The sequence below is a fragment of the Fonsecaea nubica genome (assembly GCF_001646965.1).
Source record: "Fonsecaea nubica strain CBS 269.64 chromosome Unknown Scaff34, whole genome shotgun sequence".
Classification (NCBI taxonomy): domain Eukaryota; kingdom Fungi; phylum Ascomycota; class Eurotiomycetes; order Chaetothyriales; family Herpotrichiellaceae; genus Fonsecaea; species Fonsecaea nubica.
In genome coordinates, this window is record NW_019173707.1 from 16366 (window position 1) to 33555 (window position 17190).

At 51.9% G+C, this 17190-nt stretch overlaps 8 protein-coding genes across 8 annotated transcripts; 4 read left to right on the plus strand and 4 right to left on the minus strand.

Annotated features, from left to right (window-relative positions):
• Window positions 1-114: 114 nt before the first annotated feature.
• On the plus strand, window positions 115-1787 carry AYO20_05664 (hypothetical protein; the record flags this gene model as incomplete). Its single annotated transcript, XM_022643957.1, has 6 exons — window positions 115-300; window positions 371-442; window positions 495-670; window positions 741-838; window positions 898-1572; window positions 1645-1787. 6 exons carry the CDS (start codon window positions 115-117, stop codon window positions 1785-1787), a joined length of 1350 nt encoding a protein of 449 aa, XP_022499961.1.
• Window positions 1788-2012: 225 nt separating this feature from the next.
• Window positions 2013-3183, minus strand: AYO20_05665 (hypothetical protein; the record flags this gene model as incomplete). The annotated part of the gene is made up of 3 exons (XM_022643958.1): window positions 2013-2144; window positions 2213-2606; window positions 2666-3183. 3 exons carry the CDS (start codon window positions 3181-3183, stop codon window positions 2013-2015), a joined length of 1044 nt encoding a protein of 347 aa, XP_022499962.1.
• A 587-nt stretch (window positions 3184-3770) lies between these two features.
• Window positions 3771-5075, minus strand: AYO20_05666 (hypothetical protein; the record flags this gene model as incomplete). The annotated part of the gene is made up of 1 exon (XM_022643959.1): window positions 3771-5075. One exon carries the CDS (start codon window positions 5073-5075, stop codon window positions 3771-3773), a length of 1305 nt encoding a protein of 434 aa, XP_022499963.1.
• A 500-nt stretch (window positions 5076-5575) lies between these two features.
• On the plus strand, window positions 5576-6553 carry AYO20_05667 (hypothetical protein; the record flags this gene model as incomplete). The annotated part of the gene is made up of 1 exon (XM_022643960.1): window positions 5576-6553. One exon carries the CDS (start codon window positions 5576-5578, stop codon window positions 6551-6553), a length of 978 nt encoding a protein of 325 aa, XP_022499964.1.
• A 210-nt stretch (window positions 6554-6763) lies between these two features.
• AYO20_05668 (hypothetical protein) lies at window positions 6764-8463 on the minus strand (the record flags this gene model as incomplete). Its single annotated transcript, XM_022643961.1, has 2 exons — window positions 6764-7089; window positions 7143-8463. 2 exons carry the CDS (start codon window positions 8461-8463, stop codon window positions 6764-6766), a joined length of 1647 nt encoding a protein of 548 aa, XP_022499965.1.
• Window positions 8464-9648: 1185 nt separating this feature from the next.
• Window positions 9649-11413, plus strand: AYO20_05669 (hypothetical protein; the record flags this gene model as incomplete). The annotated part of the gene is made up of 5 exons (XM_022643962.1): window positions 9649-9939; window positions 9999-10103; window positions 10165-10667; window positions 10733-11304; window positions 11361-11413. 5 exons carry the CDS (start codon window positions 9649-9651, stop codon window positions 11411-11413), a joined length of 1524 nt encoding a protein of 507 aa, XP_022499966.1.
• A 249-nt stretch (window positions 11414-11662) lies between these two features.
• AYO20_05670 (hypothetical protein) lies at window positions 11663-14065 on the minus strand (the record flags this gene model as incomplete). Its single annotated transcript, XM_022643963.1, has 2 exons — window positions 11663-12830; window positions 12891-14065. 2 exons carry the CDS (start codon window positions 14063-14065, stop codon window positions 11663-11665), a joined length of 2343 nt encoding a protein of 780 aa, XP_022499967.1.
• Window positions 14066-15097: 1032 nt separating this feature from the next.
• Window positions 15098-17097, plus strand: AYO20_05671 (hypothetical protein; the record flags this gene model as incomplete). Its single annotated transcript, XM_022643964.1, has 4 exons — window positions 15098-15183; window positions 15239-15807; window positions 15860-16474; window positions 16529-17097. 4 exons carry the CDS (start codon window positions 15098-15100, stop codon window positions 17095-17097), a joined length of 1839 nt encoding a protein of 612 aa, XP_022499968.1.
• Between the last annotated feature and the right edge of the window lie 93 nt (window positions 17098-17190).

Here is a 17190-nt window from a genome sequence, read left to right on the forward strand (position 1 = left end):
AGTTCTCCATGTCGCCTGGGTATCGAACTTTCCGAGCGTCCTCCATCTCCAACGACACCACAATAGAAAAATATCCTGACACCACATTCCCAAGACGAGCCAGCTACAGTGATCATGAAACCACTTCAAGGTCCTTCGTTCTCCCGGTGGTTGGGCACTGCGAGCATAAGAAAGCATCCATTCCTGGCGAACTCGTGCAACTCCCCGACTCCCGCAAGATTCTTGAACACTCTATCAGAGACCAAAAACGAAGGGCCTCTCAAGGGCGTCAGAATTCTCGATCTTTCGCGAGTCTTGGCTGTAAGATCGGATGAGCAGAATCCGCACACGCGGGCTACCTTACCCGGGCCATACTCTGACGTTCATTTAGGCACCCCTATGCACACAAATTCTTGCAGACTACGGTGCGGAGGTCATCAAAGTCGAAGATGTCGGGAAAGGCGTGAGTAATAGCTCTTCGTCAGCAATTCATTTGGAATATTGACATTGAACAGGATGATACCCGATACTGGAAAGTGTCAGGTGAACAAAGCGCCTGGAAAGACGACAGTGGCCCGGTGTCAAACTACTTTGCGGCCGTCAACAGGAACAAGCGATCAATATGCCTGAATCTGAAAGACCCAAGGGGTCGAGATATCTTTCTGCGACTTGCAAAAAAGGCCGACGTTGTGTAACTATGCCCCTTTTTCTTGTTCTTGTTTTCCTTCTTCAATGCAGAAGTTTTGACTCCTTTATTGCAGCGTGGATAACTTCCGCCCGGGAGCGTTGGACCGGCTGGGGCTCGGGTACGATGTACTGTCAGCAATCAACCCTCGAATCATTCACGCCAGCGTCTCCGGTGAGAGCACCCGCCAGCATTTTCGTTCTGTAAAGCAGGGGAATGGCTAACCTAGACAGGTTATGGATCCGTTGGGCCCTTCTCGAAGCGAGCAGGATATGATATGATCGCTGGTGCAGAAGCTGGTCTCTTGCATTTGACGGGGGAACGTGGGGGTCCTCCTGTGAGGCCTGGTCTCGGTCTTACAGATATGTGCACAGGGTTATTTACTCACGGGGCCATTCTTGCAGCCTTGTACGCGCGAGAGATAACCGGCAAAGGACAAATGGTAAAGGCTTCATTGTATGAAACACAGGTCGCCCTCCTTACCAATGTCGCATTGGCTTGGTTGAATCTGGGCCAGGAAGCAGAGCGCTGGGGAACGCAGCATCCCAGTGTGGTCCCTTACGACGCATTCAAGACCAAGGACCTATATTTTGTCTGCGGAGCAACCAACGACAGCCAGTTCAGGATCCTCTGCAAGCAGCTCGGCTTGGCCGATCTGGCCGACGATCCCAGGTTCACGACCAACGCTGATCGTGTCAAAAATCGTGACGACCTCTACCCAGTCCTGAACCGTGCCTTCGAAACGAAGTCAACGGACGAGTGGATCGAATTATTTGAGGGGAGCGGACTACCATACGCACCGATCAACACGATGGAGCGTGTCTTTGATCATCCACAGACAAAGGCGACGGAAATGGTTCACCAGTTGCCATTCGATGCTGCCAAGTCAGGGCAGCTTAAGCTACTCGGTGAGTGTGGAACCTTTTTGGTTTTTGTCAGTCGTATGGAATCTCTGGCAGTCTCTGACATCCATGCAACAGGCCCAGCAGTAAAGTTCAGTGGTACACCGGCTTCTATCCGAACTGCGCCACCACTACTTGGAGAACATACCGATGATATCCTTCGAGAACTGGAGCTGTCACAAGCGGAGATTGATGATCTTCATGCTAGCAAGGTTGTTTGACGACTGCTTCGAGCCTGGTTTTGGGAGTTAGTAAAAAATTATGGCTTGGGCCGTTTATTGGTATATCTTAGCCGGTCACTATATACAGCTGGCATGCGATTGCGGTCTGTGGACATGACATCTACACTCACGTATTCTCAATTTCGAAATGAGGCCCCTTCTCACCATAGATAGTCCCGTCCGCGGACCACCGTGGCCTTTCTCGCACGATATACACCTTGTCATCTAAGGAGTATCCCCAACCCGGTAGACTAACTTGCCCGAGCGAACCTTTCCGTCTTGAAGGTCCTTTAATCCCCGGATAACACCTGCCAGTCCACCATCCCCAACCAACGCCGGGTGTGTCTTCAACTTGCCCTGTTCAATGTTTTAGTGAGGAAACAACACTCAACGTGAGAAAGCCGGTGTAAAGGGTGTGAACTAACCTCAGCGAGTAATCGTTCGCAAAGACCCATGAACATCTTTGCAAATTCAAAATCCTCTGGAGAAGCCGCAAATGTTCTAGGTCCAAAGACAAATGCCTCGCCGAACATGGTATACATGACGACTGAACTCGACTCAACATCATCCCTGGGTGAGGTGATGGGGTTTGTGGTCCCGTAGCGAGTACCAGCGCCCGTGGAAAGAGAATTGGCACAGATCTTGGCCGATGATTCTATCGAAACGGTATCCCATGCGTATTTGAGTCCATTGTTTGTCAGTCTCCGAATTTTGCTCGGAGTATCAGGATCAGTATAAGTGAAACAATAGTCCGCTCCGAGGCCTTTGAGGCGATCGAACTGGTTCTCAGAGCATGTGGTGATGACTGTATATCCCGACCTAACAAGTGATATGTCAGAGTGTAAAGTTGCTTAGGACTTTAGTTCTGTCTCACGTACAGTTTTGCAAATTGAATTGCCAGGCCACCAGTGGAAGTGCCTCCGCCATAAATCAAGACGTACTCTGAGTTCTTCTCAGGACATGTCGGGAGCTTCAACCTCAGGGATTTCTGATAAAGACCTTGTCCCACGGTGATTGCTGAAAGTGGCACCGTGGCAGCATCTTCGTAGGACAAGCCATCAGGCATCCTCATCTGTACGTCTCCCTTGACCACAGCATATTCGGCAAAGACGCCGTCCTCTCCATTCACGGCATTGGACCCATGTGCACATCCGCAGATTCTGTCGCCCTTTTGCCAGTCTTTGGTCACAGCAGGACCTACTTCTTCTACGATGCCGGCGTAGTCGCATCCCATCAATGCATCGTCTTTGGCTCTCCTGAAGGCCACATGTTTCCAGTCGGTCGGATTGAGCGCTACAGCATATGGTTTGACCAGGACATAATCGTCACGCAACCGTGGAAGTGGTCTATCCCGGACGAGTTGAGCTTTGTCTCCTTTGATGACCACGGCTTTCATGGTGTGGCCAGGATATGAGGAGATCCGCCGGGTCGAGCTGATACGAAACCCAAGGTCCGGTGGAATGGGACGAAGTTGTAATCGCCAATATCGATACGGGAAATACCACCCAGATCCCCTTGGCATCTCTCCCTCTGTCCCGAGAATTGCTGCCTGCTGTGGGGACGCCGAAAACTTGAGGATGGAAGAAGCCTCGACAGTATGATGGGTCGTCTTGGTGTTGTGAACGTGTGGCTATTTCGTGGAGTTTGACAATATACTCAAGGAGACAAATTACCAAGTGGTGTCTTGGGCGATTCGCGGCCTAACCATTGGGTTTAGGGGGCCGAGGGCCGGTCAGATTAGAAAGAAACTGTGGGGGCACAAAATGGCGTGGTGCAGTAGCTTTGAACAGGGTCGATTTGCATTCTATCAACTGCTCCTCCTTTACCTGTTGACTTCAACGTTGATGCAATCGTGGAATATCGTGCTGCAACCGAGCTTCAAGTATGTATTTGTACTCATCGCTACATAAATCCGAGTTCCGACGGAAGAGCCATCATATGCACCAAAACTATCCGACCGCTCAAATCCAACTCTCTCTCCCCCTAGTATGACCGAGGCAGCCCCAAGACTCTCTCACCGATGTAGTTCTTGATCATCTCCCTGCTAACAGGTGCAATTCGCGGGAGCATGGCTTCTCTCAGATAGCGTTCAACGTGATATTCTTTCGCATAACCCATGCCCCCATGTGTCAAGACGGCTCTCTGGCACGCGTCAAACGCGGCTTCTGCTGCAAGATATTTTCCAGCGTTAGCATATTCGCCAGTCGTGTGTCCTTGGTCATAAAGCCTCGCCGCAAGGTATAGTGTCAACCTTGCCGCCTCGAGCGACATCCACGACTCTGCAAGAGGATGCTGAATGCCCTGATTGCGACCGATTTGCCGATCAAACACGACCCGTTCTGTGGCATACGAAGCTGCTCGTCGGAGCGCGGCGTATCCTAGCCCCAATGCCTCTACTCCGACAAGAACTCTTTCAGCATTCATCCCATGCATGATCATCTTGAAACCGTCGCCCTCTTGGCCGATCAGGTCCTCTGCGGGCACCTTCCAGTTCTCGAAGAAGAGGATGTTGGAGTCCACGGCAGCACGCCCCAGCTTGGGAATCTCCGTAACCTGCACTTGGGTGCGATCGAGGTCGGTGTAGAAGAGTGACAGGCCCTTACTCGGCTTGCTCACTTGATCCACCGGTGTCGTTCGAACCAGGATCAAAATCTTCTGCGCAATTTGAGCTGTTGAAATCCAGATCTTCGACCCGCTGAGGACATAGTGATCGCCTTCGCGCCGCGCAAAGGATTGGAGTTTCAAAGTGTCGAGACCAGAGTTCGGTTCTGTTACGCCAAAACATGCCCTTTCCTTCCCGGCTATTAGATCTGGGAGCCAGCGTTTCTTCTGTTCGTTGGTCCCAAACTTGACCACCGGCTCAAGACCAAAGATATTCATGTGGATAGAAGAGGCTCCGGCCATGCCTGCTCCTGACTCGGAAATGGTTTGCATCATCACAGCAGCTTCGGCAATTCCAAGCTCAGAGCCCCCATATGCTTGTGGCAGGCAAATTCCTAGCCATCCATCTGCCGCGAGATCGTTGTATAGATCATGTGGAAACTCATGTTTGTTGTCGTGTTCCAACCAGTACTCGTCCGGGTACTTGGAGCAAATTTTGGAAACAGCCTCGCGCACTGTCTTTTGCGACTCTGTAAAGTCTGGAGGATCAAAATCCAACCTCCCCGCACCGGCTGATCTGAAGCCCCGGCTGGTGTCAAACGAAGCAAGACAGCCGGCGCGGGCATGAATTGTGCGTGCGCTGGCCGTACAGAGGACCCTCCTCGACTGGCGAAATAAAAAGCTCATGTTGGATAGCGCTCTCTTCGAAATTTCTGTCGGTCGAGCCTTATCAACACTCGTAACAGAGACTTGGCTTGGGGCTTCCTGTTGCACATTAGCTCTGGACACTCGCAAGCTACCAAGGTGTGAAAGTAAGGAAAGTCGAGCGTAGACAAGGCTGAAAAGCCGAGGTCGACGTGATTGGAGCTTCGGGTAGGGGCTGCGACATACAGGTTACATGGTCGGCCCGAGGTGTGGAACAATACAACACGGATGACCCTCTTCCCCATTTCCCCCTTCTATACCGACGACCCCTGCAGAGTGCTGGACACTTGGTTCCCCTTGGCTGTGCAGAGAAACAGGTACCCCAATGGCTGGCCCAAATTCCCCGCGTTCGGTGCTCGCCGGTTACGGCTGAGGAGGTCCTTGACCTTGGGTATTGGCAAGCAATTTCTAAAACACCTCTGTATCTATCGCCTTGGCTCCCCTGTTCCCGGTCAAAGTGTCCTGGAACGTATGATGTGGCTATGGAGGCTGCGGAACAGACCTCAGCCTTGAATAGAGAGAAGGCACCTCCAGAAAGGGTTCGAGTTCCAGCGGTTGGTTCGAGGGTTTCCAATCACTCCCTGTACAAGGTGGCACTTCCGTTCATTATCGGAGGGCTGTCAGGGTCAATTGCGACGATATGCCTGCAGCCAGTTGACATGGTGAAGGTGCGACTTCAATTGACTGGTGAAGGAAGTAGAAGTGGCCCGCGCGCCAGTCCGTTCACCGTGGCTCGAGATATTGTCAAACAGGGCAGACCGTTGGAACTGTACTCTGGACTGTCGGCTGCGCTCCTTCGCCAGGTGGTCTACGGCACCAGCCGACTTGGGTTGTTCTTCACATTCGAAGATGCTCTCAAGACGCGCGCGAAAGAGCGTGGAAGGCAGATGACATTCATAGAGCGCGCTGGGGCAGGTATCGCCGCAGGTGCCCTTGGGTCATTCATCGGCAATCCCACAGAAGTGGCCTTAATTCGAATGCAGTCTGATGGCATGAGGCCGATGGACCAGCGGCAGAACTATCGCTCTGTCTTCGATACGCTGCATCGGATCGTCAAGAACGAGGGTGTGCTCGCACTTTGGACCGGGGCCAGGGCGACTGTTGTCCGCGCCATGTGTACCAACTTTGGACAGCTTGCTTTCTTTTCCGAGACGAAGAACCAACTCGAAAAGTTCTCCAGCATCCCGGAGCAGGCACGAGTAGTAACAGCATCAACTGTGGCGGGATTTTTTGCCTCCTTTTTCAGTATGCCTCTGGACTTTGTGAAAACGAGGCTCCAACGACAATCCACCAACCTACAAGGACGACCAACCTACGCCGGTGTGTCAGATTGCTTTCGTCAAGTACTGCAACAAGAAGGGCCGCTGCGATTCTATCGGGGCTTTGGGACCTATTTCGCCCGAATGGCACCGCATTCGTATGTTACACCCGTCCTAGGTTTTGACCTCCTGAGTTGCTAACGTGGGCAGAATAATCTCGCTCATAGTCGCAGACAATCTGACCAAACTCTTCAAAATGCCATGATTTACGGATCATATGCTACGTTGTATCATTGTATAGGCAGTCTTTCTAAAGCTACAAGTCCTCTGACACGGATGCCATGACCTCAATATATCCAATGCTCTAGTCTCTTTTGAACAGTCCTCAAAGCCTTGCCGCGGTATCACTGGCTACTTGTCGGTATTGTAGATCACCTCAAATCCCTGTAATGTCTTTAGAGCTTGTCGACACTCCCTTTCGTACTGCTCAATGCCTCCCAGGTAGTTTAACTGTTCCCGTTTCTTTCCCGGGATATTGGCCCCCATGTACCAGGAGTCAGTCAATGGTAGCAGGGTTTTGTCGTTAGCCTCTTGGATTGCTTGCTTCCACTGCTCCTCAGCGTCCCTCTTTGCTTCAATCGACTTGATACCTTCCGCCTCAAGTTTTTTGATCAGGTCGACGACTATATCGACCTGGCTTTCAATGAAAACCGGTCCGTTTGTGAAGGCGGTCGGTGCTAGTCCAGTCATCAGCAGCGTGAATGCGAAACGAGATCGCCAGAGTCCTTACCTTGAGGTCCATATATCATAAACATATTCGGGCAGCCACTGCTGCATAACCCCAGGTGTGTGAAGACGCCATCCTTCCATCGCTCCCGGAACGTCAATCCGTCTGTCCCCTTGATGTTCATGTTCGTCAGGCTACCCGTCATAGCGTCGAAGCCCGTGGCCATGACGACTGTATCAAATTCACGTTCGACCCCGTCTTGGGTGATGATGCCTTTCTCAGTGAACTCTCGGATCGGGTTAGCTTTGAGGTCCACAATATCAACATTGTCCTGGTCAAGACACTCGTAGTAATCTTGCTCGAGACTGCTTCGCTTCGTCCCAAACGCGAAGGGTGCCTTCTCTGGCACTAGGAATGCCGCTTTGGCTGGATTCTTGAGCCTAGGACGTGTCTTCTTCGCCCAAAACTCATACATCAACTTGTTGGCCTTTTCGTCCACCAAGAAGTCTCGGTAGTTTGCCTGGTTGAAGTTGAATCCACCACGATTCCATAGTTCCTCCCAAAGCTCTTCCCGCTCTTGATCGTTCAAGTCAAAGACGGAGCCTGGCCGAGGATCGTACCCTAGTCCTGATTTTGATTGCCGACAGTAGGCAAACACGTGTCCATACGTGGACTTGTTGACTCGCTGTTCAAATTCGCTCAATGGGCGTTGGAACATAGGTAACGAGATGCTGGCAGTACGGATATACACGGTCAAGTGCTGTGCCTCCTTCGCAATTTCCTGTGTGCACTGCACCGCTGTTGCGCCTGACCCGATGATGGCAACACGGGTGTTTTTGGTGTTGGCCACTTTCGGCCAGCGGGTCGAGTGAATGAGCTGTCCTCGAAATTTGTCCAGGTTTTTGAAATCGGGGAAGTAGGGTTTGAATGAACTTCCTGTGGCACAGATGAGATACTTGCATCTCGCTTTCTGGCCACTCTCGGTCGTGACGGTCCATTTCCCGGTTGACTGGTCAAATTCGGCGCCGATAACATTGGCGGAATAGGTGATATCTTTAGATAGGTCTAATGTCGTATCCACGTGCTTGAAATACTCCTTCAACTCTTCTCCGCTTGGAAATCTCTCGGACCAGTTCCATTTGCGCCAGACTTCGGGCATCGAGAACTGATAGTATGGAATCTCCGAGTCGACACGAGCCCCAGGGTAGTTGTTCCAGTGCCAGACTCCGCCGAGAGTTGAGCCAGCCTCGAACAAATGGACGTTGAACCCTAGACGACGGAACTTATAGAGACCATAGCAGCCACCGAAGCCCGCGCCGATAATGAGAATGTCGACTTCTCGGACTTCATGGCTTCCGTTGGTCAAGGCATTAATTGAACCCATGTCGGAATCGACAGTCAAGCAGGGCGAAGGTAGAAAGTACCACGATGGAGGACGGGACGGGCGTTAGAATGGTTGATAGCTGTACGACCTACTGGAGGTAAAGGTGGTATTTCACTTTCTAATTGTAGTGAAGCCTATCAAGAATGTTCAATCTCTGTTTGGCCCTCCTGTCCTATAACCGGACTACGCCGAGGCAAACTTGTGTAGCCAGAATCCAATCACACGCCCGCGGACCGAATGAAACAAGCGAGTCGCGTGTTTCGGTGCCGGCCAAGGTCACCGAAATTATAGCATTTTACTTCAAGTCATGAGATATTACAAGAATGCCGCCGCCTGGTGCTGTTGGGGACAGAAACCGTCTGGTGATCGAGGATGAAGGAATAGCTATATCCCTAGATACGATCACCAGACGATTTCTATTCTCTTCTGTATGCCAAGGGTGTCGAAAAATGTTGAGCAATTATCTCGGCGTAGTCCATACCAAGAGCTGGAGGATACCGAAGCGTTCAGAATACCTTGATTTGTCCTCAGTGCGGTTCCCGGCGCTTGTTCTTTCGACGACAAGGTTTGGACCTCGTATTCCTCCCCGGATCAGAGTTCCGACTTCGGCAACCTCCACAGGAAATCCCATCCTCTGTCCCGGTTGGCAAGCTACTGGAATATCAAATATCTGGCTGAGAGAGGACAGTAAGCCACCAAATCTATCTCCTGTAGCCAAAGCAGAGATCAAGAAAGTGTAAGGTAAACACAACAGCAACTTGAGCAAAAATGGAGCCTTGGACATAATAGCTGCACGCAGAAAACAAGACTTGTAACAGGCAACCTGAAAGCAAGTTTTCCCATGCTCCCTCCCGCACATCATTTTGTGGGTGTTGCTAACAGGAATTAGAAGGCTTGAGATATGCGCCCACCTTGTATACCCCACCCTGAACCACCAGGATTGACCCTTGGTATTTTGTTACGGAATAGAAAAGCTAGACGAAGTAGCTAGATTACTCCAAATGTATAGGCCCTTGAAAGAAGCTGGTCATGCGTGCAGAATCGGGCGTCGCCGAAGCAGCAACAGAGCCGAAAAGACTTTTATATAAGCGTTGCCTCAGTGTAGCTGTCAAATGTGCGGTGTCTTCAATGATAGTTCGTTCTCCCCGCACTCTCACAGCGGGTATCAATAAGAGTTCTCTCATCATGGCATGGAGCGGCACTCACGAAAAGAACAATGGGGTCGACACAGTCGAAGCCGACCCCGTTGACCACGTTGAATACGATAGCGGTGTGGTCAACCAACAGCCAGTCCCCTGCTACGATGCTGCAGAGACACAGAAGGTCCTCCGCAAGATTGACTGGAGGCTCCTCCCAATACTGGCCCTGCTTTATCTCCTTGCCTTCCTGGATAGGGGGAACCTGGGGAATGCAAAAGTGGCTGGAATGGCAACCGATCTGAACCTCACAGGGACCCAGTATAACTTGGCGGCAACCGTATGTCCCTGGTCTCTGGACACTCTTTGTTTTTTTTTTCTTTATTGACGGAGTAACAGATGTTCTTCATCCCTTATGCCGTCTTCGAAATTCCGAGCAACATTGTGCTTAAGCTGCTTCGACCCTCCATTTGGATGACATGCTTAGTGGTCTCTTGGGGCACGGTATGTGAACAGATAGTCATCCAACGTACAATGCATCGTGGTTAACAATTGTTTCCTAAAGGTTGTTGTCTGCACTGGAATCGTCCAAAACTACCACGGGCTGCTCGTTTGCCGCATCCTCCTAGGAGTCACCGAGGCTGGTTTCTTCCCTGCGGCCACCTTTCTGGTCTCTGAATGGTACTGCCGATTCGAGGTCCAGACACGTATGTCCGTGTTCTTCTCGGCGGCCTCGATGGCTGGAGCCTTTTCTGGTCTGTTGGCATTCGGTATCCAGCAGATGGACGGCGTTGCCGACCTTGCCGGCTGGCGGTGGATCTTCATCCTTGAAGGCATTGTGACAGTGTTGATGGGGTTCACAATACCTTGGGTTCTGCCGGACTCACCCGAGCGTGCCCGTTGGTTGACCCCCGAAGAGAAGAGATTCGTTCGATATCGTCTCGAACGCGACTCAGGCACCGAGAAGGGCCGAGTCGACACCATGGACCATTTCCACACCAAATACCTGGTGGCCGCTCTCACAGATTGGAAGATTTGGTTTACCGTCTTTGTATACTGGGGCAACACGTAGGCAGCCTATACACCATCGGACCCTCATTCTTCGAACCTGTTGGCTAACATCAGCTGCACAGAATCCCCGTGTACGCATTCACCTTCACAGCGCCCACCATCATCAAAGACCTGGGATACACTTCGGCTCAGGCTCAACTTCTCACCATCCCGGTCTACTTTGCTGGGCTCGTTTCCACAATCGGGTTCTCCTGGCTCGCTGACCGGCGTCGTTCTCGGTGGCCATTTGTGGTGGTTCCATATGCGATATCTATGGTTGGCTTCCTCGCACTGCTGGTCATCCCTCACCCCAAATTGCCTGGCTTGACATACGCCTTCTTGTTCCCCATTACAATCGGCGTCTATCCTGCAGTCATCACGCTGGTGTCATGGGTGGCCAATAATCTAGCACCCACTTCAAAGCGTGCTTGTGGTCTCGCTGTCAGTATCATGATGGGAAATTTTGGCGGTGCCATTGGTTCCAACATCTACCTCGTCCAAGAAGCCCCTCGTTATTGGACCGGCTATGGTGTGTCGACCGCGTGCTGCGTGCTTGCAATTGCATCAACCTTTGTCCTGAGGTGGGCCTACAAACGTGAGAACACGAAGAGAGACCAGATATCCGAGGAGGAGGTCAGGTCAATGTATACCGAAGGTATGTTTTCTTAGCCCCATTCCAAGCCAACGGAAACTTCGCTAATTTGGACACAGAGATGTTGTTGGATATGGGAGATAAGTCGCCTCTGTACAGATACGTGTACTGATTGAGGTGGAGAGGCTGCCACAGGAGAAGATTGCGTGCTTCCCAAGTCTTCTGGCCAAGGTGGGCTATGGGAACGCCAGATGCAGTACTCCCAATGACGATGCCGATTACGCCACGCGGCAGTGGACAATGCAAGACTGTGGATCTTGAAAGGCTGAAAGTATTAAAGAGCGAGAATAGAGACTCGCAATTCTGGAGAGACCCGCCGCCCAAGTATTTCACTCCGGCAGAGGTTTTGAGTCAAACAGAATCACCATAGTCTGTTTCCCCCCTGCATGGGAATACCAAAAGCACCTTGAGGCACTAATGGCGCATCTTCGAATGGCCAATCTTGTGAAAACCCTGTGATTAGTTCGCTTGGCATAGGGTGGTCACAGCGATCAGGCATGTCCAACGCGCTCGTGTACTGTCTGAATTCGTCCGCGACGAACATGTGGTCAAACTGATTCATTGACGACAACAGGTCGAATTGGCCGGACCCCAGCTGCCATGAACCCTGCAGGTTGTCACCAACCGCGTGGCTTGAAGAGGAGGATCCATCGACTGTAGTAGCTGCCTGAAGTGAGTGGATGCGTCCAGACTGTTGGTTCTGTGCCGATACAGATGGGGCCAGATCCTTCTTTGCCGCAGCGTTGATGGCATCTCGGATCACAGCGTTGCTGATGCGGTTAAAGAGCTCGCACGAGCTGCGAGCGACGCTCCACCTCTCGCAGATTGCGACAAGGATGTTCGAGCAGGCACGCGTGTCGTTGATTATTTCCAGGTAGTCTGGGATGGGCGCAGCCTGACTGGGATCCTTCAATGCCAGACCGATTCCGTAGACGTAGGCGAGCCCGTCGATGAAGATACCGTGGAGTGTGATCCACGAGTAATTTAGCTGCCGTTTCCGGTGTAGCTCATAGTACGAAGTGATGGACGATTTGGCCGCTGAAAATAGTCGTTGCAAATCGCCCTCCTCTTCGCCCGGCTTAGTGGGTACGACGGGATAAGGAAGGTATGGTGAAGGGCGGTAGAGCAACAGAACTGCATTGTTGAACACAGCATCATACCAGTGCGCCGATAGGAAGCAGGATACAAATGCCCTGTTGTTGTGGTGGCGTTCTCCTAGTTTCAATAGGCTCGTGGCATTCTTCCACGCGACCAGTTCGTCGTAAAGTTGGCTTCGGACTCGAACCTTTTCCTCCAAAGGAATGTCGCTCTTCTGTTTGGCAGCGTACAATGTACTCAGTATTTTCCCAGACAAATGTCGGATTTTGATGAGGTGCAAGAATGGAGAGATGTTTGGGGCCGCTGGGTCGGGATCTGGTACGATGGGCCGATCAGGACCAAATTCTTCATCCTCCAAATGTGAAGGAAGTGAGATGTCGATGTCCTCGTCCCGCATGGCCACTGGGCGCCCAAGGGTAAAGCTAACTATCCTGTGCTATCCGCGTCAGATGGATATACTTTGACGACAGGAAGAAGGACGTCGCACTTACCTGTCAAGGTTATAAAAGCACCAAAATGCGCGTTTCCGCATTTCCACCTCAAACGTTATGGGCACACTATGTACGACTGGCCGTCCAGTCTGACGGTCTACCCGTTTTGGCTCCAGATGTAGGCCCAACTCGAAACAAATTCTTGCTCCAATGCCAATCAGGTGCCATATGCTCCCGCTCGTGTCTCGTAAGTTGCTGAATATGCCATGCTGGGAGAGAAGAAGAATTGTCTGAAGGGGAACCAGTCCGCTCATGTTCAAGAGCTCGTGCAGCTTTTTCTGGGCTCTGGTGTAGTGAGTCGCGGTACCTGCCATTGACTCCTCGAACCTGTTCACATTGGCGCTGCCGATTGCCAACACCATGTCGAATACGAAGGCATCGAACGGATGCGTGGAGTAATATGTCGGGTTGCTGTAGATTTGTTCTACGGCAGCTAGAAAGGTGGGCCGGTGTAATAAGGGAAACGTTATATGTGTGTGCTGGAAATATGCCTCGATAAATTGCATCGCGATATTCTGAGGTGGAAGAGGCGCATCGCTCGCGGTACTGGACATGCGCCAGTTATGCTCATCGAGGTGGTTCGAGTTTTCTTTCGGCCAGTATCCCTCTGACTGCTGCGGATCCAAAACAGAGCTGATGATACTAGCTAGGCCCATGCCACTGCTCGATCCGAGATACCGCGTCTCGCCCGCCGCGGTCAACGTGAGGTATCCGACCTCGGTGGCGACAGCATCATCGGCAGGTGTTCTTGTAGAAGCCATTGACGCCGCAGTCATGACAGCATTGCGCTCCTGGGTGGGAGACTGACCATCCAAAATTTCACCTCCATTCGACGTCTCGGTCTGTGTAAGATTGACCTGGGCCGAGGGATTGACGTCAATTTCGGCTTGTGCTTCCTGGATATTAATGGGGCTGCGGATGGTGCTGGGGTTGTTGGGTGTGGCATTCGAAACCTGTGCTTGAAGCGCAGCAACTTGTCTCTGAAGCTTGAGATTGTCATCTTCGATCTTTCGCAAATCGCTTTCGAGACTCTCCACATATCCCCGGGGAAGGTTGCGTGACCTAAGCTTGTCCACGTGAAGACACTGGGCCCCAGCCTTTTCACAAGCGCTGCATCGAGGGATACGGCGGTCACATCTCGTTTTGCGTAGGTGACATCGGTCACAAGCCTGCATTTTGGGGGGCCCTGGGGAGGTGGCCGGGGTACAGGACGTTACGGGGGGGATCTGCGGGGTTATGCGTTGAGCACGACCAAGAATTCAATGGTCAGAGAACGGAGGAAACCAAACGGGAGCAAGAGAGGAGGAAGAGAAGACTGGAGAAGGCCGGGGCACACGCTCCCAAATACTCGGACGCAGGCCGATCGCAAACAGCAAAGAATCCGCCGTGGCAATTTGTGGGCGGGAGGGGTGGACAGGCGGGGGAGGGGATGAGGCTGGGGCGGGAGAAGGGTCATTATTGGAATGGTACGGAGTAGACCGGGGGTATACCCACCTCTGGGTGTCCATGGTTTAGGCGCGTGGCAGCCTGCGTGCGAGCCTGGCTAAGGCTAATGGGCTGCACTAGCGGCTCGTGTGCGCCTAGAACGTAGTGCCCCACCCATGGCGATTAGGCACTTGGGCTATCAGGCCACGCATTTCGAACGGCCACTTGGCTACAAGTACACCATAAACGAAAAGGCGGTCTCGGTGACTTGCACATTTCAGCTGTTAGCCACACCCTCGGAGCATTCCCGCCTATTTCGTAGATACCAATTGGCAGCAATCGCTGCGGTCCTGATGAGGTGCCTGGGCTTGGCAGAGCTTCAAGCAAGCCACGTTCATTGCAGATCCCATAGACCGTCCAAAATACTACAGTCACAACAGAACACAATCAGAAATGCGTGGGAGAGTCGATATCGTACCTACGGCGAACTGGCTTCCAGTCAGCCAGTCCGTCGGTACTTGAAGACCGATCTTTGTCGTGATTGTGGAGCGAATATAGGCTTGTTCGGCGTTTACCGAACCACCCCCTCTCTTCCCAGGCTCGGATATGGCATGCCTTGCCACTTTGCGGCGACAGATTACCGAGTACGAGTCAATGGCACAGAGAATCGGGTGCTCTAGAGCGGCCCAAGTGGCAGGCGATTGTGCCTTGAGCAGACATTCAAATTTCAACTTTTTGCTTTCTCTCTCTTCCACATTATCCTTCGCTGAGTGTGAGTAGACATGGCTCCTGCATTGACGACGGAGCCGAAACGGCCTATCATCATTGGCAATGTGGCCGGCGCAATGGAAGACTGTCCTTATGCCATGTGAGTCGAGCCCGCCAACGAAAAAGACACCTGGGATAACTGACGGCTAGGCTAGGCATCGCATGGTGACAGAAGGCTACCTGGATGCAATCGCTGGGGACTGGCTCTCTGAGTTAAACATTGCTTGGAACGCCATTCGAAAGCACAATGACCCCACCAAGGGATACGAGGTTGGCTTCCTCGAACAACTGGACGACTGTATCGACATTATTGCGGAGAAGAAGATAAAATGCGTGACTAATGCCGGAGCCCTCAACACACCCGAATGTGCGAAGAAAGCAATGGAGATCTGCCAGAAGCATGGGCAGGGTCATCTGAAAGTCGCATATGTCCAAGGCGATGACATCTCTGAAATCGTTGTCGACCCAGCTAGACAGCAAGAACTCGGCGGTATCGTTCATCTCGACCACCCAGAACGGAAATTAGAGGATTGGGATAGGAAACCCTACTGCGGTGTAGCTTACATTGGCGCATGGGGAATCGCTGAGGCTCTACGACGCGGTGCAGATATCGTTATTTGCGGCCGTGTCACAGATGCTAGTCCAGTCATTGGGCTTGCTGCTTGGTGGCACGATTGGCCGCACGATGCTTGGGATCAATTAGCCGGTGCCTTGATCGCGGGACGTAAGTTTGTCGTCTCTTCTGTTCCATTCATAGATCGCTGACCACTTGTCAGACCTGATTGAATGTGGTCCCTACGTGACGGGCGCAAACTTCTCCGGAGTGCGACCATATCTAGATGGGCTTGTGGACCTGGGATTTCCCATCGCCGAAATTGCCCACGACGGCACCGTTGTCATCACAAAGCACCCAGAAGCTGCAGGATTTGTCGATGAGATGAATGTACGAGCACAGTTTCTCTACGAGATCCAAGGCACAAAGTACATAAACTCGGATGTCTGCGCCGATATTGAAAACGTTAAAATCGAAAACACCGGCAAAAAAGACCGCGTTCGCATCTCGGGTGCGGTTGGAAGCCCGCCACCACCGACGACCAAAGCCATTGTGGTTGCAATCGGGGGTTACCAGGCTGAAGCTACTTTCTACATGAACGGATTGGACATCGACGCCAAAGAGAGATTCATGCGCCAACAATTAGAATACGCCTTTCGAAACGCCAATTTCTCCGAACTTAGCATCGAACGCCACGGGTCTGCAGCTGTCAACCCACCTCGTCAGTCGCTAGGAACTGTTGGCTATCGGGTGCTCGTCAAAGGCAGGAAAGCCGAAGATATCAGTGAGGAGGTGTTTCGAAAGCACGTCTACGCACTCCGAATGCAATTTTACGCAGGTTAGAAGCCCTTGCTCTCACCTTTGATTCCCCTTGACTGACACTTTGATAAAGGGTATCATATGTCACTAGATTTCCGAACCATGGCCCCCAAGATGTTTATGGAGCTTTTCCCCGGGGTTATTTCTTATACTTCTTTGCCACATCGAGTGGTATTCGAGGGCAAAAAGATTGCGATTCAACACCATGGCATCACGGAACCACCGCCTGGTAAGAGACCTAGCAAGGAAACCGACAACCCTACGCCGCTCGAGACATTTGGAGAGACTCGATTTTTCCCTCTGGGTTCTGTAGCCCATGCGCGATCTGGGGATAAAGGAGACAATTGTAACGTCGGCTTCTTTGTCCGGAGTGCCAACGAATACAAGTGGCTCCAGTCATACTTGACCGTCCCGAAGATCATCGAGTTGATGGGAGAAGACTTCAAGGAAGGCACTACAGTCGAGAGGTGCGAGTTTCCTCAGATCTGGGCTGTCCATTTCCGATTTCTTGACTTTCTAGGTGGAGGTGCTGCCAGTAGCACCAGAATCGACATGCTGGGCAAAGGAGTGGCTGAGTATCTGAGGAGCAAGTTTGTGGATGTTCCCGTTCAGTTTTTGGACAACCCCATCTCGGTGGCGTGAAGGACGCGGGCGACACGGAGACGAGATATCCCATAGAATTTCTCAGGTGTTCTTCATTGGATCTGTTTCGAAACACGAAACAGCAACATGTCA